At 32.3% G+C, this 27,090-nt stretch overlaps 1 protein-coding gene across 1 annotated transcript; it reads left to right on the top strand.

The window, feature by feature from the left end:
* The first annotated feature begins 24,790 nt into the window (after positions 1–24,790).
* On the top strand, positions 24,791–25,260 carry NdufA3 (NADH:ubiquinone oxidoreductase subunit A3). The gene has a single exon (XM_085951279.1). It carries the CDS (start codon positions 24,889–24,891, stop codon positions 25,129–25,131), a length of 243 nt encoding a protein of 80 aa, XP_085807405.1. The 5' UTR covers positions 24,791–24,888; the 3' UTR covers positions 25,132–25,260.
* The last annotated feature ends 1,830 nt before the right edge of the window (positions 25,261–27,090 follow it).

The raw sequence follows: 27,090 nt of genomic DNA, 5'->3' as shown, positions 1-27,090 counted from the left end.
ACAGACATTAATAATTGTTATACATAAAGCCAGAAACATATTATTTTTTTCAAATTTAGGTACTATATATTAACGGAATTATTTCAAATGATGTATTTCGTGTGTTGTCAAAAAAAATGAAAAGAGAGATACTTAAATCAAACATACTGGAAATTGCGTTAAAATAAATATTCTAAATTAACATAATAAATACATGCGAATGTGTAAAAGTAATAAATGAATTCGACGCTGTTAAACAAGTAAATTTCGTATGGAAATATATTGAAGATCCCACACAACGTGGTTAACACTCAACTTTCTTCATGCCTCTTAAATGAATTGGTTCCTTCACATATAAAATTAACTTTTTTTTTTACATTTGATTCTACTATTGAAGCTAAATACAAATTTAACAAGTAATTTTTTATATATTTTCAGTTGTCTCTTTGCGTTAGCCGCCATGTGCAATGGTCACGGAGTCGCAGTCTCGCACAGTAATATTGTACGAGGAGAGATGTTGGCCACCATTCGCTGGGACTTGCTGGCAATCATCTAAGCTATGGCGGCTTAGTCTCCGGCTACGGCAGTTTGGGGTAAGCGGCCTCGTTCACAATAATATCGGATACAGTGGACTGGGATACAACAGCCTAGATTACAATGGACTCAGGTATAACAGCTTAGACTACAGTGGACTGGGACAAAGCGGCTTAGGCTATAGTGGACTTGGGTACAACGGATTAAATTACAATCGGGTTATATGGAAGGGATCACTATGTTAGTAATATATAAATATATATATATATAAATGAATTCATATGCATATACTATTATATGCTAATAAACTTATCAATTATTTGCACTGTACATAGAGACCTTTATATTCTCTAAAAGAAAAAAACGCAATTCTTCTGCAATTGTTACAATAAAATAAACATGTATTTTTTTTCTTAAAGACTCGTCCAAAATATGCGTTTAACTATGGAGTGAAAGATAGTCATACAGGAGATGTGAAACCCAACAAGAAGTCAGAGATGGTGATGTTGTCAAGGGTAAAAACCTCTTCTTATTTTCTAGATATAATAAAATAAACGTTCATATATTATCAAATAGGTCAATTTCAAAATTCAAAATACAACATTCGAAATTCAAAATTCAAAATTCAAAATACAATATTCGAAATTCAAAATTCGAAAATACAACATTCTAAATTCGAAATTCAAAATTCAAAATACAACATTCGAAATTCGAAATTCCAAAATAAAAATTCAAAATACAACATTCAAAATTCGAAATTCATAATTCAAAATACAACATTCGAAATTCGAAATTCAAAATTCAAAATTCAAAATACAACATTCGAAATTCAAAATTTAAAATACAACATTCGAAATTCGAAATTGAAAATTCAAAATACAACATTCGAAATTCGAAAATACAACATTCGAAATTCAAAGCTTCTCTCGCAGGTTGTGGACTGGCCTTAAATACCAACTTATGATATTTTAATAGTTTTTCCAGAATTTCTCGCTGGTCGTTTGAGAGATTTCCTATGGAAACCATTGCCAGGTCTATGCTTGAAAATCTCCTTCTATTAGCTTGTTGTGGAGTACCGGTTATCGGGCTCAGGAGAATGTCCGGTCCGTATACTCCAAACTCTTCACTCGGTATTGGTTTCTCTGTTGAGAGGTCAGCCATCGCCATTTGAGTGTCTGCGGTTGTTGTTTGGTAACGAGCCTTGGTGTCACATGGTCCTTGTGCATTAACTGCACAGAAACTTAGCTTTATCGGTGATGATGGTTGCTGTTTTTGGCATCTCGGGCAGTTAGATCTCATTACGCCAGGCTTGCCGCATCCGTAACATGCATACTTGTCGGCTATGCGTGTCTCGAAGTTCTGTTCGGTTGGATTACTGTTATGTTGTACCCTTTTCTGGCATGCATCAGTTTGGTGTCCTTTCCTGTGGCACAACGAACAGAATGGAGCTGGCGTGTGGTGATTCTCATCCGGTTGCGTCTTGTATGATTTTTCTTTCAGCTTGTCCTCGATCTTTCGAGCCCTCTTGATGAGATCGTCAAAACTTTTAATAGTGTTTCGCGGCATTCCATCGCGTATTTGTATGTGCAGTTGACCAAATATCATGTCAATCTGCACTGATTCCGCGTGTGCCGGGGCCGGGAGTTCTGCTAACAGAGCTCTTTTCTGGTTGATAAATAAATCAGTCAGTTCGTTTGTTTTTTGACTGATTGTGCATAACTCCGTATACACCTTGTATGCGTGCCTTTTGGGTGCAAAATCATGCCTAAGCCCCGCCATTGCTTCCTCCCAAGAAGTGATGGTTTTCTTTACTCCCATCCACCATGTAGCAGCATGTTTTTCCAATAGAAGCTGTAATCCAGTCAGTGAATCATTCTCGTTGATGTGTTTGATCGTCTTGAACACAGTCGTGGTTGCGATGAATGTTTCCACTTGGCTGCTATCGTTAGTTTCGTTAGTCATCGTATCTCGCCGTACATTGCGCAAAACTTCCATGTTTTACGTCTTTTATCAGCTCCTTTATCAAATCTTTAAACTGTGCGTTTGTCAGATTTACGGTCGCCATTTTCACTTTCGGCCACTAGTTGGGCGCCAATTTACAAGGTTAAAAGTAGGTACTTCCTTAATTAATAAATTCTTAAGGGTTCGTTGTGTTGTTGAAGGCGAAACTATGGCGAAACCTGAGCTCGTACCTGGCTCACCACAATAGCTCACTGTACACTGATAGAGTCACGGAAAGCCGTGTGTACCGTTGTCAGTGTAACTACTATGCTAAGTCAGGGCCAAGCTGGCCCAAGGTTAACTGATGTTTCTATTTTTTTTTTTTTTTTTTGTGTGTCGCCTTATATAGCCAACTAGGCGACCCCTTCCTCGCCGTCCAGCTGATAACGCCGGTGTGCTTCGGTGGGGAACGACTCGAGAGTGGGAAGGCGCTGTGGTGGGGGCGCCCGTGTTGACTGTAGGCGATGGCCACTGTGCGAGTGAGAAAGTATTCGGAGGTCCCGCGCTACAAATTCAAAATTCAAAATATAATATTCAAAATTCTAAATTCAAAATTCGAAAATACAACAATCGAAATTCAAAATTCAAAATTCAAAATACAACATTCCAAATTCGAAATTCAAAAATTAAAATTCAAAATTCAAAATACAACAATCAAAATTCGAAATTCAAAATTCGAGATTACAACATTCGAAATTCGAAATTCAAAATACAACATTCGAAACTCGAAATTCAAAATACAACATTCGAAATTCAAAATATAAAACACAACATTCGAAATTCGAAATTCAAAAATTAAAATTCAAAATTCCAAAATACAACATTCAAAATTCGAAATCCAAAATTCAAAATACAACAATTGAAATGCAAAATTTGAAAATACAACATTAGAAATTCGAAATTCAAAATTCAAAATACAACATTCGAAAATCGAAATTCAAAAAATAAATTTCAAAATTCAGAAATACAACATTTGAAATTCAAAATACAACATTTGAATTTTGAATTTCGAATGTTGTATTTACAAATTTTGAATTTCAAATGTTGTATTTACAAATTTTGAATTTCGAATGTTGTATTTTGAATTTCAAATTTCGAATGTTGTATTTTGAATTTTGAATTTAGAATTTTGAATGTTGTATTTTGAATTATGAATTTCGAATTTCGAATGTTGTATTTTGAATTTTGAATTTTAAATGTTGTATTTTGAATTTCGAATTTCGAATTTCAAATGTTGTATTTTTAATTTCGAATTTCGAATTTTGAATGTTGTATTTTCGAATTTTGAATTTCGAAATTCAAATGTTGTATTTTGAATTTCGAATGTTGTATTTTGGAATTTTGAATTTTGAAATTTATTTTTTGAATTTCGATTTCGAATGTTGTATTTTCAAATTTTGCATTTCAAATGTTGTATTTTGAATTTTGAATTTTGAATTTTGAATTCCGAATGTTGTATTTTGCATTTTGAATTTCTAATTTCGAATGTAGTATTTTTGAATTTTGAATTTCGAATGTTGTATTTTCGAATTTCCCATTTCGAATGTTGTATTTTGAATTTTGAATTTCGAATTTCTAATGTTGTATTTTCAAATTTTGCATTTCAAATGTTGTATTTTGAATTTTGAATTTTGAATTTCGAATGTTGTATTTTGCATTTTGAATTTCTTATTTCGAATGTAGTATTTTTGAATTTTGAATTTTGAATTTTGAATTTCGAATTTCGAATGTTATATTATAAATTTTAAATTTTGAATTTCGAATGTTGTATTTTGAATTTTGAAATTCGAATTTTGAATGTTGTATTTTTGAATTTTGAATTTCGAATGTTGTATTTACAAATTTTTAATTTCGAATGTTGTATTTTGAATTTTGAATTTTGAATTTCGAATTTCGAATGTTATTCGAATGTATTCGAAATTCAAAATTCAAAATACAACATTCGAAATGGGAAATTCGAAAATACAACATTCGAAATTAAAAATTCAAAAATACTACATTCGAAATTAGAAATTCAAAATGCAAAATACAACATTCAAAATTCAAAATTTAAAATTCAAAATTCAAAATACAACATTTGAACTGCAAAATTTGAAAATACAACATTAGAAATTCGAAATTCAAAATACAACATTCGAAAATCGAAATTCAAAAAATAAATTTCAATTTCAATAATTAAAATAAAACATTTGAAATTCGAAATTCAAAATTTAAAATACAACATTCGAAATTCAAAATTCGAAAATACAACATTTGAAATTCGATATTCAAAATACAACATTCGAAATTCAAAATTCGAAATTCAAAATACAACAATCGAAATTTGAAATTTAAAATTCAAAATACATTTGAAATTCGAATTTCAAAATTCAAAATACATTTAAAGTCGAAATTCAAAATTCAAAATTCAACATTCGAAATTGGAAATTCAAAATTCAAAATACAACATTCGAAATTCGAAATTCAAAATTCAAAATACAACATTCGAAATTCGAAATTCAAAAATAAAAATTCAAAATACAACATTCAAAATTCAAAATTCAAAATTCAAAATACAACATTTGAACTGCAAAATTTGAAAATACAACATTAGAAATTCGAAATTCAAAATACAACATTCGAAAATCGAAATTCAAAAAATAAATTTCAATTTCAATAATTAAAATAAAACATTTGAAATTCGAAATTCAAAATTCAAAATACAACATTCGAAATACGAAATTCATAATTCAAAATACAACATTCGAAATTCTAAATTCAAAATTCAAAATACAACATTCTAAATTCGAAATTTAAAAATTAAAATTGAAATTTCAAAATTCGAAAATACAAAATTCGAAATTCGAAAATACAACATTCGAAATTCAAAATTCAAAATACAATATTCGAAATTCAAAATTCGAAAATACAACATTCGAAATTCGAAATTCAAAATTCAAAATACAACATTCGAAATTCGAAATTCGAAATTCAAAAATAAAAATTCAAAATACAACATTCAAAATTCGAAATTCATAATTCAAAATACAACATTCGAAATTCGAAATTCAAAATTCAAAATACAACATTCGAAAATACAAAATTCGAAATTCAAAATTCGAAAATACAACATTCGAAATTCTAAATTCAAAAATAAAAATTCAAAATACAACATTCAAAATTCTAAATTCAAAATTCGTAATTCAAAATTCGAAATTCAAAATTCAAAATACAACATTCGAAAATACAACATTCGAAATTCGAAATTTAAAAGTTTTAATTTAAAATTCAAAATTCGAAAATACAAAATTCAAAATACAACATTCGAAATTCAAAATTCGAAAATACAAGATTCGAAATTTTAAATTCGAAATTCAAAAATTAAAATTGAAATTTCAAAATTCGAAAATACAAAATTCGAAATTCAAAATTTGAAAATACAACATTCGAAATTCAAAATTCAAAATTCAAAATACAATATTCGAAATTCAAAATTCGAAAATACAACATTCTAAATTCGAAATTCAAAATTCAAAATACAACATTCGAAATTCGAAATTCAAAAATAAAAATTCAAAATACAACATTCAAAATTCGAAATTCATAATTCAAAATACAACATTCGAAATTCGAAATTCAAAATTCAAAATACATTATTCGAAATTCATAATTCAAAATACAACATTCGAAATTCGAAATTCAAAATTCAAAATACAACATTCGAAATTCGAAATTAAAAAATTAAAATTCAAAATTCCAAAATACAACATTCGAAATTCGAAATTCAAAATACAACATTAGAAATTCAAAATTCTTAAATACAACTTTCGAAATTCGAAATTCAAAATTCAAAATACAACATTCGAAATTCATAATTTAAAATACAACATTCGAATTTCGAAATTCAAAATTCAAAATACAACATTCGAAATTCGAAATTAAAAAATTAAAATTCAAAATTCCAAAATACAACATTCGAAATTCGAAATTCAAAATACAACATTAGAAATTCAAAATTCTTAAATACAACATTCTAAATTCGAAATTCAAAATTCAAAATACAACATTCGAAATTCGAAATTCAAAATACAACATTTGCAATTCAAAATTCGAAAATACAATATTCGAATATCGAAATTCAAAATTCAAAATTCAAAATACAACATTTGAAATTATATTTGAAACACCTGAGGTATATTTGAAAGTATTTAATGTTTGTTTATTTTACATTTCCTCGCTGTAGGATTGGTTTCCCGAATAGACCAAATATTCAGGAGACGAAAAAGAAATTTAATAATCCTATATTTAAATGCATGGATATATTTAAATTGTTATTTTTACAGCATGTTAATGATTTCATTACCATTACAAAGTAATTAAAAGAAAGGGGTGGTTTTAGTCCAATTCGATACAAAAAAACATTCTGCATTAAAAGGTCGATTTCGACAAAAACGGATATTCAGGAAACCAATCCTATAGTGACGATTTGTTACCATAGCATTACCTAGAAGAAAAAAAAAATTCTACCATAGCAACGCCATCAAATATTTCAAAGGATGTATTTAAAGTTTGTTTATAATAAATTTGTTACCATGGCAACGCCTAACAATTTTTGTTTATTACCATAGCAACGCCACCAAATATTTCAAAAGATATATGTAAAGTTTGTTTATTTCAAATTTGATACCATGGCAACGCCTTGAAATTATTGTTTATTTCCATAGCAACGCCATCAAATATTTCTTAGATGTATTAAAGTTTGTTTATTATAAATTTGTTACCATGCCAACGCCTAACAATTTTTGTTTATTACCATAGCAACCCTATCAAATATTTTAAAGGATGTATGTTAAGTTTGTTTAATATAAATTTGTTACCATAACAACGCCTCAAAATTATTATTTATTACCATAGCAACGCCATTAAATATTAAGAAAGATGTATGTAAAATTTGTTTATTATAAATTTGTTACCATGGCAACGCCTTGATATTTTTGTTTATTACCATAGCAACGACATCAAATATTACTAATGATGTTTTTAAGTTTGTTTAATATAAATTTGTTACCATCGCAACGTCTAATAATTTTTGTTTATTTCCATAGCAACACCTCGGGTTTATTTGAAAGTATATAATGTTTGTTTATTATAAATTTGTTACCATGGAAACGCCTATAAATTTTTGTTTATAACCATAGCAACGACATCAAATATTTCGAAATATATACATAAAGTTTGTTTACTTTAAATTTGTTACCATAGCAACGCCTAGAAAATTTTGTTTATTACCATAGAAACGCCATCAAATATTTCGAAGTATATACGTAAAGTTTCTTTATTATAAATTTGTTACCATGGCAATGCCTAGGAATATTTGTTTATTACCATAGTAACGCCAACAAATATTTCGAAGGATGTATGTAAAGTTTGTTTATAATAAATTTGTTACAATGGCATCGCCTAGTAATTATAGTTCATTACCGTAGCAAGACCTTGGGTTTAGTTGAAATTATGTAAAGTTTTTTTATTATAAATTTGTTACCATAGCAACGCCTAGAATTTTTTGTATATTACCATAGCAACGCCATTTATTATTTCGAAAGATGTATGCTAAGTTTGTTAATTATAAATTTGATACCTTGGCAATGCCCAGGAATTTTTATTTATTACCATAGCACGCCTTCAATATATACTATATGATGACTGTATGAATGTTTACGGCTGTATTCCGTATAACTGAACAGTACCGAATTTTTTGTTTATTACCATAGCAACTCCATCAAATATTTCGAAGTATATATGTAAAGTGTGTTTTTTATAAAATTGTAACCATGGCAACGCTTAGAAGTTTTTGTTTATTACCATAGCAATACCTCGGGTATATTATTTGAAAATATGTAATGTTTGTTTATTATTAATTTATTACCATGCTAATCCCTCTAAATTGTTGTTTATTACCATAGCAACGCCATCAAATATTAAGAAGGGTGTATGTAAAGTTTTTTATCATAAATTGTTTACCATAACAATGCCAAGGAATTTTTGCTTATTACCATAGCAACACCTCGGGTATATTTAAAAGTATGTAATATTATTTTATTATAACTTTGTAAAAATAGCAACGCCTAGAAATATTTATTTATTACCATAGCAACGACATCAAATATTTCTAAGTATGTATGTAAAGATTGGGGTCTAACAGGGTAGTGCATGCGTACCGCACGACACTGTATCCTGATGGTGTCGCATAGCCTCTCCTACTCAATTCCTATCTCTACCTCCACGTGGTGAACCCTGAAAACCTGAGCAACTACACCTAAGATCAGTTAGTCAACCCTGGTGGAAGGTGTAGTCAGGGCTAACGGAGAAAGAAGAAATGACCCTCCGAAAAAGGGGTTGGGCGTGGGGCTAACAACGTCGTCCCGTAAAAAACACATTGTTACGAAACCACAACATCATCCTCGGAAACCGGACACTAAACTCAGACAACCTGGCAAACGCTTTAAGGAAATACGATTTGGAACATAGAATACATTATCACTCTATCGACCAGGAGCACTTAAACTCCTTACAGAACAACTCATAAAATACCATTGTGATATTACGGCCCAACAGGAGATGCGATGGATAGGTCAAGGAGTGATGGAGAAACGAGACTGCACTATACTCTATAGCTGCCATGATGGTGAACATCACTTTGGAACTGGATTCATCGTAAGCAAACGAGTAAAACATTTAATTATTGGGTTCAAACCAGTCAACCCAAGGATCATGCGACTGCGAATTAAAGGAAGTTTCTTCATTTAATCATTTATCAACGCCATCAAATATTTCGAAGGAATATATGTAATTTTTTTTTATTATAATTTTGTTACCATGGCAACGCCTAGGATTTTTTGTTTATTACCATAGCAACGCCATCAAATATTTCGAAGTATGTATGTTAAGATTGTTTATTATAAATTTGTTACCATGGCAATGCCTATAAATTTTTCTTTGTTACTATAGCAACACCTCGGTTACATTTTAAAGTATGAAAAATTTGTTTAATATTATTTTGTAACCATAGCAATGCCTACAAATTTTTGTTTATTTCCATATCAACGCCATCAAATATTTTGAAGGATGTATGTAAAGTTTGCTTATTATTAATTTGTTACCATGACAACGCCTGGAAATTTTTGTTTATTACCATAGCAACACTTCGGGTATATTTAAAAGTATGTAATAATTGTTTTTTATAAATTTGTCACCATAGCAACCCCTAGAAATATTTATTTATTACCATAGCAACGACATCAAAATATTTCGATGGATGGATGTTAAGTTTGTTTATTATAAATTTGTTACCGTGGCAACGCCTGAATTTTTTTGTTTAATAGCAACACCTCGGGTATATTTTAATTTTAAATATATGTAATGTTTGTTTATTATAAATTTGTAATCATAGCAACGCCTATAATTTTTTGCTTATTACCATAGCAACGCTATCAAATATTTTGAAGTATGTATATAAAGATTGTTTATTATAAATCTGTTACCATGGCAACGCCTATAAAATTTTGTTTGTTACCACAGCAACACCTCGGGTATATTATTTGAAATTATGTAATGTTTTTTTATTATAAATTTGTAACCATAGCAACGCCACCAAATATTTCGAATGATGTATGTAAAGTTTGTTTATTATTAATTTGTTACCATGGCAACGCCTAGAATTTTTTGTTTATTACCATAGCAACGCTATCAAATATTTCGAAAAATGTATGTAAAGTTTGTTTATTATTAATTTGTTACTATGAAAACGCCTGGAAATTTTTTTTATTACCATAGCAACACCTCGGGTATATTTTAAATATATGTAATGTTTGTTTATTATAATTTTGTTACCATGGCAACGCCTAGAATTTTTTGTTTATTACCATAGCAACGCTATCAAATATTTCGAAAAATGTATGTAAAGTTTGTTTATTATTAATTTGTTACTATGAAAACGCCTGGAAATTTTTTTTATTACCATAGCAACACTTCGGGTATATTTGAAAGTATATAAAGTGTTTTATTATAAATTTGTTAGCATAGCAACGCCATCAAATATTTCGAAGAATGTATTTTAAGTTTGTTTATTATAAATTTATTACAATGGCAACGCCTAGAATTTTTTGTTTATTACCATAGCAACGCTATCAAATATTTCGATGTATGTATATATAAAGATTGTTTATTATAAATTTGTTACCATGGCAACGCCTATAAAATTTTGTTTATTTCCATAGCAACGCCACCAAATATTTCGAAGGATGTATGTAAAGGTTGTTTATTATAAATTTGTTACCATGGCAACGCCTAGAAATTTTTGTTTATTACCATAGCAACCACATCAAAAATTTTGAAAGATGTATGTAAAGTTTGTTTATTATAAATATGTTACCATATCAATGCCTAGGAATTTTTGTTTTTTACCATAGCAACGCCATCAAGTATTTCGAAGTATATACGTTAAGTTATTTTATTATAAATTCGTTACCATGGCAACGCCTAACAATTTTTGCTTATTACCATAGCAACACCTCTGGTATAATTGAAAGTATGTAATGTTTGTGTATTATAAATTTGTTTCCATAGCAACGCCTTCAAATTTTTGTTTATTAAAATAGCAACGCCATTAAATATTTCGAAGGATGTATGTAAAGTTTGTTATTTATAAATTTGTTACCATGGCAACGCTTAGATATTTTTGTTTATTACCATAGCAACTACATCAAATATTTCGAAATATATACGTAAAGTTTGTTTATTTTAAATTTGTTAACATAGCAACGCATACAAATTTTTGTTTATTACCATAGCAACACCATCAAATATTTCAAAGGATCTATGTAAAGTTTGTTAATTATAAATTTGTTACCATGGCAACGCCTAGAATCTTTTGTTTATTACCATATCAACGCCATCAAATATTTCGATGGATGTACGTAAAGTTTGATTATTATAAATTTGTTACCAAGGCAACGCCATCAAATATTTCAAAGGATGTATGTAAAGTTTGTTAATTATAAATTTGTTACCATGGCAACGCCTAGAATCTTTTGTTTATTACCATATCAACGCCATCAAATATTTCGATGGATGTACGTAAAGTTTGATTATTATAAATTTGTTACCAAGGCAACGCCATCAAATATTTCAAAGGATGTATGTAAAGTTTGTTAATTATAAATTTGTTACCATGGCAACGCCTAGAATCTTTTGTTTATTACCATATCAACGCCATCAAATATTTCGATGGATGTACGTAAAGTTTGATTATTATAAATTTGTTACCAAGGCAACGCCTAGGAATTCTTGTTTATTACCATAGCAACGCCATCAAATATTTCAAAGGATGTATGTAAAGTTTGTAATTTATAAATTTGTTACCATTGCAACGCCTAGATATTTTTGTTTATTACCATAGCAACACCTCGAGTATATTTTTTGAAAATATGTAATGTTTCTTTATTATAAATTTGTTTCCATAGCAACGCCTTCAAATTTTTGTTTATTAAAATAGCAACGCCATTGAATATTTCGAAGGATGTATGTAAAGTTTGTTATTTATAAATTTGTTACCATTGCAACGCCTAGATATTTTTGTTTATTACCATAGCAATGCCATCAAATATTTCGAAGGATGTTTGTAAAGATTGTTTATTTTAAAGTTGTTACTATGGCAACGCCTAACAATTTCTGTTTATTACCATAGCAACACCTCGGGTTTAATAATTGAAAGTATGTAATGTTTGTTTATTAAAAATTTGTTACCAAGGCAACGCCTAGGAATTCTTGTTTATTACCATAGCAACGCCATCAAATATTTCAAAGGATGTATGTAAAGTTTGTTATTTATAAATTTGTTACCATTGCAACGCCTAGATATTTTTGTTTATTACCATAGCAACACCTCGAGTATATTTTTTGAAAATATGTAATGTTTCTTTATTATAAATTTGTTTCCATAGCAACGCCTTCAAATTTTTGTTTATTAATATAGCAACGCCATTAAATATTTCGAAGGATGTATGTATAGTTTGTTATTTATAAATTTGTTACCATGGCAACGCCTAGATATTTTTGTTTATTACCATAGCAACGCCATCAAATATGTCGAAGGATTTTTGTAAAGATTGTTTATTATAAATTTGTTACCATGGCAACGCCTAGAAATTTTTGTTTATTACCATAGCAACGACATCAAATATTTCAAAGTATATACGTAAAGTTTGTTTATTAAAAATTTGTTACAATGGCAACGCCCAGAAATTTTTAAGTTGATAAGTGTAGATTTTAAGATGCTTTAATATTAATTTGCGACAATGACCATGATTACAATTTATATATAAAATGTTGTACACATTCATCTGCGATTATCTGTCGATAACAAACGAATGATATTTCTATGAGAAGACCTAGATGTCTATTTAGTATTTATTTTACAAACTACGTCGACTGGGAAATATTTTAGTAAATAATAACGATTTACCTTAATGAACACCATCGTTATGGTAGTATTGTTGACTAAACTGAAGACCTAATTAGACTAATCACTTAGTACAACTGTACTCCTCGAGGAGTGGGTTTATACATTCATTCGATTGCTTTTCTGTTTCCGTTATTACAAGAATTTTCATCAGTAAAAGTTGATGAATACAAATATTTTTAACTATTGCATTATTATTAACATGATTTATACGAATTGAATGCCACACATAATATAATGCATATTTATTCAGTTCTTCACTGTGGTTTTTGTAAAGGTCAGTCTGATTGATTAACTACCTACTATTTCAAACTACTTGTGTAGTTAATAGGTCAGTGGCGCACCCAGGGGGGGCAGGGGGCCCTGGCACCCCCCAAAAAATCATCAGAATGATTTGACATATTGAAATTGAAATCCAATAAACTATACCTTGGGCTTAAATAAATAACACGGCAAAAAATGGTTTGTAATTCTCCAGCACCCTTTTTTGAAAAATTTCTTAGATTTTAATTTCCAACACAAAAATTTCGAAACACTAATGTCGGGTTTTTTTAGAAACCTGTTCCCTAATGAACTGTCAAAAAATTCTCGGTGTCCACTCGAATTCCAGAGTGGTGTAGGTCATGACTGGGGAGGGCTGGCAGGGCTCTAGCCTGGGGGCCGGGCTGTGGGGAGCCTGGCGTGTCGGGTTGACCAGATAAGTGAGATAACCACACATCATAAATTAGCTTTAATAGTAGGCGCTATTATACTTCATGACCATGAGCATTTTAAATTATGTAATTGTCCAATATATTTTCCGATTATTATGTGTTCGTACTCGACAGCTCCATTATTAAAGTAGATGTGAGGGTGGAAGTAGTCCGCAGACAGTGCAATGTGTAGATAGCAGTTAAAACCTAAAAATTACAACATGTTAATAATCACAATATTTTAATATATTTTATTCAATATTTTAATAATCAGCAAAACGCTGCCGTGCGAACGGACATACGATAGTCTTCCGCCGGCCGAAGAAATACTTGCGTGTCGGGTGTCATTTGTCGAATCACAGGAATGAACGAGTAAACAGTGCATTCCTGTCTTTGTGTCGTGAGAAATCCATTGTTGGATTGATAACGTTTGTACCTTAATCAAATTTCGCAGACAAAATTCCAGGAATCAATTCGCGGTGTGGGAACGAAAGCAATAATAATTTACCCACGCCGTGGATAGCATTTTCTTTGTCTACTTTCAATATAAAAACAGACGTGGCAATCCAACAAGAGATCAGTACCTTAAATTCGTTCGTCTTAATCACACGCTTCTCGCTTCAACGTTAAAACAATTTTTATTACAAACACTATCGTCGTAAATCTAATTTATAAACTTTGTATTGAACAAGCTGTAAATTGAATTTGTAATTTGTGTTAAGGGATAATAAATTTGGGGAATCACTTTTATACGCATCAAAACCTTCTGATTCTATTCATTACCTACCCCTCATCACACCATCCCTTGCAACAGATGTATTGAAAATCGCCAATAATTTACTGTATAAGTACCCTCAACTAAAACACAATTTGAAAAACGTTAATGTAGTGTTTCACACTGCCTTTAATCTAAGCGGTGGATAGGGGGCCCATCAAATACCCTAGCCTGAGCGCCCGTTTCAGGATGTGGGGGCCATGGTGTAGGTACACCGAGTGCAATAGACAAAAGACCGATAAACGAGATATTAGGCTGCGTTGCGTTGAGTAGGTTGTGTATAAGTTAAATGCAATAATACTTTTTTTTGTCCATTTTCAATTAATATTTTGGAACCTCAATATTAAAAAACCAAAAATCTACGATAAACATTCGGCAAAAAGAACGACTACACCCACTAGACCCACTACAGTCGGTGGAGGTGTAAATCAAAAGAACATTTTTTCGGTAGAATTCGGCATAAATATTGTAGCTCTCTAGACCAGTGTTCCCCAAACTTTCGACATCTGTGTACTTTAATAACAATCAAAATATATTTATATTTTCCTTTTGTAGTACATAAACAAAATAATAATAAACGAAAAATAAAATTCATTCATAATAAAGTATAAATAAAAGTTATATTTAAAAAAATAACATTCATTATAATCAATGAGAAGGATGAAATTATTTATGTTGAAACGACAGATCATCGTAATTTGGTTCCCTGGTTATTAATTTTAATCTGAGATGTGATTCCACACCCAAAAGGCTGTTCATTTTTTTTTTACTTAATGTCTACAAATGCTGAAAAAGCAGCTTCACATAGATATGAAGTTGGAAAACGCAAGATGTATTTCAGGATGTTCTCTGTTAAAAGTGGATACATATGTTGCATTTGCAACCTAAATGATGTTTAAGTACACTCCTTATATTTATTTTGCAAGAATCCGTCTGAAGCTAATAATTCCAACAATTGCTCTTCGTCCAGATGCGATAAACCTTCTCGCATGGATGTTGTATTAATGCTTGTTGCACCAGGCGCAGCCATTGTCCGGTGCAGCACGTACCCCCACCAAACTCTTCCCGTACCCCAGGGGGTACGCGTACCACACTTTGGGAAACACTGCTCTATTCGTCGGTATTACTTGAGTAATGTTTTAGTATACTAGGTGCACATCAGCATGGTCGCTGTTAGTCACTTCCAATCCGCCAGTCGCTGATGACACGCTCAATGGTTACCGGCACTATGCCTCCAATTTAATAAAAACTAGGAGAAACTCTACAAATAAATTGTCGTGTATTCTGAAAATGTGTAAAAATAATTATATGAGGAAGAAAAATAGCCTACGGGACTAATTTACATTCTCCTCCTTGGGCCCCCCAATATTAAATCCTGGGTGCGCCACTGTAATAGGTTGATCATATCCTCTGAGAGTGTACCCATATATCGGTTGGAAGAGAAGAGCTTTTTAAGTCGGCCCGGCTTTCAATTGAACCTGTGTGCGATTGCAACTTGTTTTATTTAAGGGAAAATCATCTTATGTCAAGTGAGAATGTCTTTTAAGCATCAAGACTTGATAACATGTTAAATTTCGATCACCATGCCAAGACCCAGGTCCACAAGGCCGGGATGGCCTTCCAAAGAGATAGTCGTAAGGCTGGTGATAGATGGGGTGTAAAGATAAAGATACACAGAATAGCCTATGAGGCCATTTTCATCGCTGTCAGCGTGTATGGTACATACATATCCACAAAAGTGTTAAAATCAGAAAATACTATTTTAATTGGCAGCACAGTACACTGTTGTCATTCACTAATGCCTACCGTTCAATTTCAGACTTACAAGACAAGTAATATAAGAAACTACATTATATTATACATATTCCGTTCTTCTCAGTATTATAGTAAGTATTACATACTTCCATATTATAAAATAGATAGGTAGTTATCGTGATTCAGTAATAATTTTGTATTATTTTACATTTACGTAGGCAGTTAAATGAAATTCATGTGACGTTTAATACAAGTACTCAATTAAAAATTAATTACATATGTTTATATATTTTAAATTTTATAATAATAATCTCTCTATATCAAAGAGATTGGATAAAGATATTGCGATCTCTTTGCTCTATATATATATAAAAAAGAAAGTCGGGTAAGTTACACCATTTATAGCTCAAGAACGGCTGAACCGATTTTTACGATCTTTGATTTGTTGGATTTGTCTCAGCCCCGAATAGCATAATAACTTTATTATTAAAACATTGGAAAATTCACGGGGAAAAAATATGAAGAAAATTAATTTTCTCATACATTTTGTATGGAACGGTTTTTGAATGATTTCGATGAAGTTGAACGATGAACCTCGCGGATTCGAAAAGTAAGAAAAATCACAAAAAAATTAAATCCGTATACAACGCCATCTCTGATGCATGATAGAAAGAATAAACAAGAAACAAACAAACAAGAGAAAGGCGTTGTATGCATTATACTTTGACAGTTGATTTAGTTCAGCCTCAGATAATCCTGAAAGACTTTCGTAGTACTTATATAGTAGTAATTGTAGATCCCGGCGAATTTTGGAGGAAGTAGTCCTGCCTGAATCTCATTTGCTTCTCCGACTGCGTATATCAAATAAATCATACGAATGCAAACATCCTAAAATTTTCGTTCGATTAAATTTAACGCCAGGGATAAAAATACATGATCTCATCGCTGGGTATTGCTCATTATTTACCTATCAATTTCAAAATCCGTCCTTTGGACTTGATTCGACAATCGATCTCCATGAATAATCATTACCAGCTAGGTGCACAAATAGCTACTTCGATCGTGATTTTCAAACGGTAAGTTGCCTTCGAAGATGTTCACTTTGTGAGGTTTTCAAATTTTTGATTGTGCGCGCATCGATAATTGCTTCATTATATAAATTTGAATTGTGTGATTAATTTACAATGTCGCGAGCCAGAAGATCTAATCTATATATAAAACAAAGTCGGGTTAGTTACACCATTTATAACTCAAGAACGGCTGGACCGATTTTTATGATCTTTGATTTGTTGGATTTGTCTCCGCTCTGAATAGCAGAATAACTATTAGATATAAACATCCGAAAAAATCACGGAAAAAAATATGAAGAAAATTTATTTTATCATACATTTCGTATGGAACGGCTTTTTTGATGATATCTTGAGAACTGATTGACTGATTTCGATGAATTTTTTTTTTGTTCGTCTCGGCCTTGAGAGGTTTTCTTATGCATTGGAAAAGTAAGAAAATCACAACAAATTTAAATCCGTAGGTATACAACTAATAATAAACTGCGTTCGGAGGAGTATATTTTTCATTTACGCGATGCAATCAGCACCGAAGGAGATGCAGACAATGTTGATCGATTGACTATTCTACCGGCGATGTACATTGGCAGCCCGCGTCATATGCATGAATATGCGCAAGATGCAATGACATAATATATATCGGAAATATACGGCCGTATATTAAACACCGTTCAACCTCTTTGGGTTGTATAGTACTGACCATGAACCCCACAAAGGGGGGGGGTGACAGGGCTCTAGCCTGGGGGCCCTGCGTGTCGAGTCGACCAGATACACGAATTCTCTCTAACATGTAAAAAAAGCTGCCTGCGGAGCTATTTTCCATCATTAAGGTTTCATTTTTTTTAAATCATGTGGTTGTACGATTGAATTTTAAATTATGTATCGATATTCAACATCTCCATAATTCAAATGAATTTATTAAAATATACAAAAAAACACTAAATATACACATCGATTTTACCGCATACGCCATTTGGAAAACTCTACTGCAAAGCGTCATACTGACATTATCTTTAGCGATGGATAGTGGGGCCCACCAAAGATCCTAGCTTGGGGGCCCGCTTCAGGATGTGGGGGCCATGGTACTGACATAAAATTCATGTCTAAATAAAACACGCTGCTTGTCGGTTTGAAGGAAGCCAGCAGCAAACAAATTTTGTTAAGTTATTTGTTAGGTTAGGTTAGTTTTTCATTCTTGAATTCATGAATTTTGCCAAAATCAGCTATGAAAATTGAATTAACGTTCATGTTGAATCTAATAAAATTGGGGAGCGTATAGTATACGGTCATCTCTTTCCGATAAGAAATCTCACGGCGAACTGTGCCACGGTGAAATGTTTTACGTAAAATTTACATATTATAACGAAATGCATCGCGATTTCAATATTTGGTAGCGCTCGAAATGGAAAATTTTACGAACCGTAGCACTCGATATTTTTCCGAAAATAACAACATTATTAGTTATCTAATTTTATCAGTGACGTCCCGTGGGGGTAGGCAGATTGAGCGTCGCTTGGGGGCGGCAGATACTCTAAGGGCGGCAAATCGAGGAGAATTATTTGGTATTATATAGAAATAGCTACCTATATTAGTTATATTATAACCAAAGCGTTGGAGATGTTTTTTTCCGGATGTTTTTTTTTTATCCAATACTTACTAGAGTACATATTTTAGTATGATGTCACCACGCTTCGCGAGGAATTTTTGTTTTATTTTTGACTGCTCGGTTTCGTATACAAATGCCAATAAAAATGTTTTTACTACTCTTGGCACGTAGACACATTATGAATGATAAATGTAAAACACCAAAAACCCATAATAAATCAGTCATAATATAATAATATAATGTCATTTACTCAGATTAAAGAGTTCCTTTCATACCAGTGATATTATGTAGGTATACGCGCAAAAGCCGTCGTGCCATAGGTGGCGCCGAACAAGCGACGTAGGTAGGTATTGAAACAAAATAATATTACCTATATAGATTTCAACGTTGGTGACAAAACAAGGAAAATTATGGTAGAGATTTATAGGTAGGTACATACTTCCGTATTTTTTAATTTATCCAAATATTTTGCCAGTCACTCCCGAGATTTAAAAGTTTCCGGATGTACCTATTGCAAAATAGATATTCATAATGATTATTAATCCATTGACATTTGTCATAATCAATTAGTATTCGTGCATATAATAGGTATTTACGTTAAGTACCAGCTAATTGTAATAAAAATGTACACTAGTAGGTACCTACCTAGATTATATCGTATTTATCGTGCTGTGAATAACAATACCTTCTTTTAAGTCATTTTTTTGTAAACATATTTTGTGCTGATAATAGTGTGGATTTGGGTATTTTATTTCAATCATCAACAGTTGAGTGTTGAGACTATTAATTAATAGTGTATTTATGATTAAAAATAGGTTTATATTAAATAAATAATGAGGAAAATTATTGTGTTTACATATTGTAGGGTACAATAATTGCATATAAAAAATGGTGTAAAAATATTGCGTCTGCGTAGGTATTACTAAATGGTACAGACCAAATGTGTCAGACATATCAACCAAATGGCATCTCAGACTGTGTGATTGTATGACTGGGTGGTTTGTTTAACTAATATTATATTTATTCGCTTATTTATTTATTAATATCTAAATTTAATTTTTTTATGATTCAGCTTAGTGGTAGGTATATATTTTGTTAGTAGGGGAGAGCAGGTAGGATTCGTACACTTTTTACTCTAAGCCGTATAAAAACAAAACTGTAAGATATTTTTAAATAACTTCAATGCTGTTATATATCAAATATATTTGGCTTTAATAATAGTGAAGTATAGTTTAGATACAAATCAGCATGGCGAAGCTACGGTAACTTTTCTGAAAAATGGAAAACGTACGAAACTACCCCACACGTGGGGTAGCTTCGTACATAGTGTGGGGCACATTCGTACATAATGGGGAACCTTCGTACAGTCAAAGAAAATGCTATTTATTCAATGTAATATAATCATGTATTGAGATCAAAGCTAACACAGAATCAGTCTTCATGTAATAATAATTAACAGTTATTGTTTTTAAAGTGCTTATAACTACTAAGTCATAAAAACATAACACTTTTATTTATTTTTTTGTTAATAAAGGAACGAATAAACCAACATTATAAAATTAACCATTAGAGTAATAGGTCTTAATCGTATTTAATAGTTGTACTATCCAACATTATGTATAGATAGGTCTTTTTCGAAGCTAAATATTATCCGGGCTGTTCTTGCTGTAAAAGCAGATTTTGATAGCGGGAAAACACATACCACATCTGATATGTAAACTGTTCCTTCATCTTTGGTAGTGGGAAAGACAAATTTCCAGGTATGAGGCTTCTTCCTCAAAAATGAAACTTTGTATTCAACGGGACTATATTTTTTAAGCACCTGCCCAAGATAATTTAAACGGTCTTTGTTTTCTTAAACTCTACTATCACAAAGCGTTCTTCTTTGATGTTCTCTGACGTAACTGGAGTTTCATTGTCAGTATCCGATCCTTCAGACGTCTCTTCGATGAGAGAACAAGAACTTTCTCTTAAACTCATATTAGCCTCATCCTCACAATCAGTTTCATCCTGACTATCAGTCTTTACAGTTTTATTTTGCCTCTTTGGTTTAGTTGTCCCTGAAGTTTTCTTCTGTCTCTTTGTTTTGGTTCTTGTATCTGACAGTAAATGTAATGCTCGCTTCATCTCCTTAGCCCTTTGTTTCCTCTCTTGCTCTTGCTTCTTCAACTGTTTTGCTTTTTCTATTTCTTCTAGTCTATTTTTTTCAGGGGTATCTGTATATATTCTCGATTTTCCTGGTAGTTTTCCTTTCTTCGACTTTTTTAACGCATTTCTGTCCACTCTGGGATAGGGCCGGATAATTTCTGGAGTTATTAATCCTACAGTTGATGAAGATGCAGGTGCAGTTGTAGGTGATAGCAAGGAGGGTGATACTGGCGCTGAGCTCCATGAAAGATCTTGTTGAGTAATCTCTGTTTCTGCAAGTAGAGTTTCTGGCACATTGGCATCTTGGCCCGCTGTAGAAGTTGATTGTCCACCTTACGTGGATTCTAACGGCTGCATCTTGCATCATTGCATCTTCATCAACGTCTCCTGTTCCTGTCCCCTTTTTCACATATATTCGCGGCATGGTTCTGTAACAATAATATTTTTGGTGGACAATCTTTCTACTGCCACGCAGTTAGGAATGGGGAGCATTCGTACAGTACGAATCTACCCCACTCATAACTGCACGAAGGTACCCAAACCGAGAAATCAACAAATTAATTGAAAATAAAAATAACCGCTATAGTTAGCCTAAAATGACTATTTACATATTAAACAAAGTTATCACTTCATAAACTATACTTAGTCACTTATAACATTCGTGCAAAACTTATAACAGTTAAGCGTGTTCAAAAGTGAATACAAAAAATACTTACGTAGAGCGAAAACACGTATCGGCGTGCTCCGTCGAAGCTGTTGGCCGCACTGATGCCCTGCCCCGCGGTTACACTATGCGTATGAGTCTTACACACAAACGTGAGCACGCCAATGAATTGGATAGTGAAGATATCGCCACTGTACGAATGCTCCCTGTGTACGAATCCTACCTGCTCTCCCCTAATGTATCCATCCATACCATGCCCCCCACAAGGGGGGGCTGACAGGGCTCTAGCCTGGGTCCCGGGCTCAATAAGTGAAATAAACACATATCACAAATTTGCTCTAATAGCAAAAAATTCGCCTGCGACGCTATTTTCTTCAATAATATTAATATTTAAAATTATGTGGTTGTACAATACAATTTATAATTGTGTAGCGATACTCAAAAACTCCACAATTCAAATGGGTGTATTAAAATATACAAAAAACACTAAATATACACATCAATTTTAACGCGTACACCATTTATAAAACATTACTGTAGAGCGTCACACTGCCTTTGTCCTTAGCGATAAGTAGGGGGGCTACCAAAGATCCTAGCCTGGGGGCCCGCTTCAGGATGCGGGGGCCATTCTTCATACAACACGTTTCTTAGATATTGGAGTAATGAAAGGATGATAAAAAAATGGGGCGGCATTTTGACGCTGCCTAGGGGCGGCATTTTGTCTAGGGACGTCACTGAATTTTATGTACTCGATGACCTCTGGGATTTCATGAACCGGAACCCGGATATTTGGGGACAGTCGTCGAGCTTTTTTACTTAGGTTTTAGAGCGATGATTTTAACATTTACACCTTATTAATAATATAATATATAAATTATTTTTATTAACACTGCAACACTCCATAAGGCCCAATGCCAATAGTGTATTGGCATGTGCTTTACGTACTGGACTAGGGAGCCTGTTATGTTCTACGCACAGAGTTTGCTGTTAGATTCGAGTAAATGCTTGCATTCATGGCTTCTGGCTAATATGCGTATTTTAATATTTTTCTGTTATTTTATTTGAAGAGTTTCTCAAGTACTATACATCTTTAAATCCTTCACATATCTACATGTAGTTCCACATTTTAACTGTTGATTACAATACCTCTGCTTATTGTCCAATTAGTAGCTTGAAGTCATTAGTATTAGAAAAGTATACCTATAATAATAATAAATGACAGATCGCATTGGAAACAAAATAGCAGGCAAATACTCTTCAAGAATGAGCATTTATATAATTGAATAGGTCGGTCCTTAGACTATATTTATGCAGTGACGTCCTGTGGGGGTAGGCAGATTGAGTGTCGCTTGGGGGCGGCAGTCACTCGAAGGGCGGCAAATAGAGGAGAATCATTTAGTATATTTAGAAATAGCTAGGTAACTAAATTTAATAATAAGGAAAATATCCTTCCATTAAAAAATCAGCTCACTGGTTGGAAACAAAATGTATTAATTAACATAAAAGTTTTAACAGGACTGTAATTTTTTTCGTGTTCGCGATGTCTAGTTTACTTCCGTTGCCCTTTGACATCCTTGGTGACAATAAACGACACGTGCAGTTTTGTGAATAATTAAAATCTGACTTATTAATTAAAAATATTTATAAATTTAATTTGGTATGTTTAGTGGTATATATTTTGTTAATAGTGTATCCATACAACACATTTCTTATATAATAGAGTCATGAAAGGATGATAAAAATACTGTATACAAAATGGAGCGGCATTTTGGCACTGCCTAGGGGCGGCATTCTGTCTAGGGACGTCACTGTATTTATGCATCACATAATAATATCATGCGGCGGGTGATGCTGCGCCGCAAACATCTAATTTTGATTGATTTACAATACTTGAGACAACTGTAGCGAGATAATGCCTCAATTTATGGTGTCAGATTGTGCGTAAAGAACCAAACTAATTAATACACTAACAAACGATTTGATTTACACCCACAAAAAATGACTGCACTAAATAAGAAACAAAAACTTGGTGAAGCTAATAATAGTAATCTAGCATATAGTTTCAAAATTGACGGACCGAAATGTATGGCGTAATTGAAAAAAAATTAGAACGCTATTATTATATTGTGTGCTATATTTTGTGAGTTCTAAAACATAATCGTTTTTAATAGCATTTTTAAATAGACATGAAATAGTCAGACAGTTGAAAAATAATGTTTGGGAAATTTTGGCACGCGTACGTAAAAAGGTTCGCTAACCCTGGAGTATGCCATATCCAATGGCGGCTTGTGGATATTATATCTGGGGGTGCTGCGGTTGATTAAAAATAAAAAAAATGTTTATTTGGCTTATATTTTAATATTAATTAACATCAAAATTATTAAAATTAAACATTAAGTATAAGTGTTTTTATTTCATTAAAAATTAATTCTTGTCTTTTTTCCTTGAAAGAAGGTCTATCACCATTTAGTTGCTCTCGACATCAGCTGTCGCGACTCTCGCCGCGCATCGCTTCTAGCTCAGAGCCGCTGTACCCGACAACGTTCGTAACACGAAAATACTGCCAAAGCGGCAGTATCAGACTAAGCTCTGAGCGGAGAGCCCCGCTCCCTGCGCCCCTCCTACGCCTGTTCGAGCATATTCTATCGAAAATGGTACTGCATGAAATTACTCGATGCATCACTTTCATCGCGGTGTATGATAATAATTATTGGATGTATCGGTGCGCGGGCGAGTTTAACACGCTTAAATAATATTGATATTTTCATATAATATTACATTTTTCTCAATTTGCTTGGGTTGCTGCAGTTCTGCAGTGCATTTGGACGAGCCGCCACTGGCCATATCGTCAAAATTTGATTTATTAAAAAGGTTGTCACGTGAACTGAATATTATTAGCAATAATATTTTTCTATGAAGTCATATTGAATTACTGAATATGTTTTGTTATGATTTTGTCAAAACACATTATGGCAAAATAAATTAAATTGTGCTAAAAAATAGTGTAGACGCGATTTTATAATACTTTTCTTGGTCATTTGAAGTATATTAGTCTATGGTCATTTGAAAAACGCATTATAGCAACACCGTTACAATAATTGCATAATTATTTTGAACTAAGAAAATTTGACGTAAGCTTTGAGGTTGAGTAACAAAATATCCAATAGACATGTCGGCTGCAGCGGGGGCCTCGAGATTTGCCTCAAAAGGTTTTATCGGACTCCTGAAACAAGGATGGAATGAGATCCCTGAAGTTGTTGGAAGTACAGGCCTTGCCTTGGTTGGACTGGTGATGATAGGTCGCTCACTCTACGTGAATTACAAGAATGGCGAGCCGAACAGGCGCTATAAACTTGAATACACCATCATGAGGCCTGATGACCCCAGGGCCAAGTTTGTCCGAAAGGATTGAATGAAGACGTCACGAAATATTTATTATGTTAATACGTTTAGTTAATCTGTTAATTTGTGATCAATTTGGCCACTGTTACAGTCAGTGAATAATCTGGATGAGATAATTAAATAATTTGTAAATAACTTACTGGTTTCGTTTTATTTCATTTACCCGAATCTTAACCAGTGCCATTATAGATATCAAACAAGTAATATGTGTTAGTAATAGCAGTTTTTTGTTGTTTACTTAACTTAAACTCTGGCTGTCAAGAACTACATTAGCAAACATTGTAACTGTACAGGGCCACCCATAGACCAGTGGCGAAGGGTGACTTTTGGAAAGGGGTAGGCTGTGGACATCTGATAAAAAGAAGCACACTTGTCAGGTATACTATAATAAGACTATAGAGAAATAAGAAGATAATACGATATTTAGTACTAATGAATACACTAATAAATGACAATGACAATAATTCAATAAAACTTCAAAAACTCACTGACAACATAAAAATGAGAGATGTGTTTAAATTACGTATTTTTCAACACATTTATACCCATCAAACATCATTAGATAAAATTTCTTTTTATTTTTAGAAACAATCTACACGTATTTATTAATATTCGATTAAACGCCGTAGAAACTATTTTTTTAAATTATCTAAGTAATTATTAATGATTTTGGACAAAGTGCTCAGTCATGACAACAATATTATGCGCAAATGTTTTAGGCTCTGCGAGAGGAGCTTACCTTATTTCATACAATTCGACAGACTTGCGAAGGTTATGAAACGTAAAGTCCATACGAAAAAAATTCAGAATTATTTCACACATAATCGGAACTTTATTTATGTCAAGATAGATGACGCGCTGTGGTATATTTTTTAATACCTTTGCAGATTGTTTTGTGACTGTGTAATACTGTAATACATTCCTATACTTATATACGACATCTCTCCTTGGCAAAATAAATTATTTTTATAAAACAAAATAATGAAGTGATTAAGTATACAAATACCTATGTCAATATGCAATTAAAAAATATTTTTCTGAAGAAGGTAGGCTTTAAATAATCGCCTAGTATAGAGTCTTCGCCACTGCCATAGACTAATATATGGGGCCACCTTATCCATAATAGCGCCTGTACACGTGCATGGATTTATTCAGCGCTCGAAATGGAAAAATTTACGAACCGGAGCGCTCGACAGTTTTCTGAAGATTTTTACATAGTAAAGTTATCAAAGTTTATGTTTTTTTCATAAAAATGAGTGTGTTAGATTTTCTATTATAATATATGACCTATCCAGCTCAGACAGTCAAATTATTTATTCCACGAGACGGAGCGATAATTTTACCGATTTCACGAACAGGAACGGCGTTCCGGTCCATTTCGACGCCTGGATTTATTTGAAGCAATAGTAAGTATTTTAAATTATTGTGACCATAACTGTTTAGACGTAAAAGAGCCTACTGTCTCTCCAACCTCATTCTTCAAGAGGGTAAATGTGCCGCAGATGCCGTCATGAGATTTCATAACTTTCTTTTTAGACCAAACCAAACCTAACCTACCCCAACCTAATATAATCTTAGTTTGTGATAATGATACATTAAATTTCAATTCAAATTTTAAATTAACAATTATTAGATCAAAAAACCTATGCGCCGATAGAAAAAGGTATTTATTATAATTGCCTACTTACATGGAATAAACTGTTTCCGTAAAAAAAAATTATAAAAGCTCATGACGGCATCTGTGGCACAATTACCGTCAAGAGTAAACGAGACGCGATGTTGTCATTTTGTGGTACTATTTGACAGGTCATAAAAATCGGTTAAGCCGCGTTGACACGATCCAAGTTGACTTGGACCAAGCGCACTCGTATGACACATCTTCATACTAATTATTCCTATCCAAGCTAGCTTGGATGAGTAGGACGCGGTCCAAGTAACTTGGATAGGAGTAATTTGTATGAAGATGTCC

This window comes from Rhyacophila brunnea, unplaced genomic scaffold, assembly GCF_057557595.1.
Source record: "Rhyacophila brunnea isolate RB1 unplaced genomic scaffold, BYU_Rbru_1.0 scaffold_24, whole genome shotgun sequence".
Classification (NCBI taxonomy): Eukaryota; Metazoa; Arthropoda; class Insecta; order Trichoptera; family Rhyacophilidae; genus Rhyacophila; species Rhyacophila brunnea.
The sequence above is the reverse complement of the archived record's forward strand: the minus strand, read 5'-3'. Positions and strand labels throughout refer to the sequence as shown.

Excerpts from the sequence above, each read along its gene's own strand:
- NdufA3 (XM_085951279.1), top strand. The coding sequence starts at position 24,889 with ATGTCGGCTGCAGCGGGGGCCTCGAGATTTGCCTCAAAAGGTTTTATC.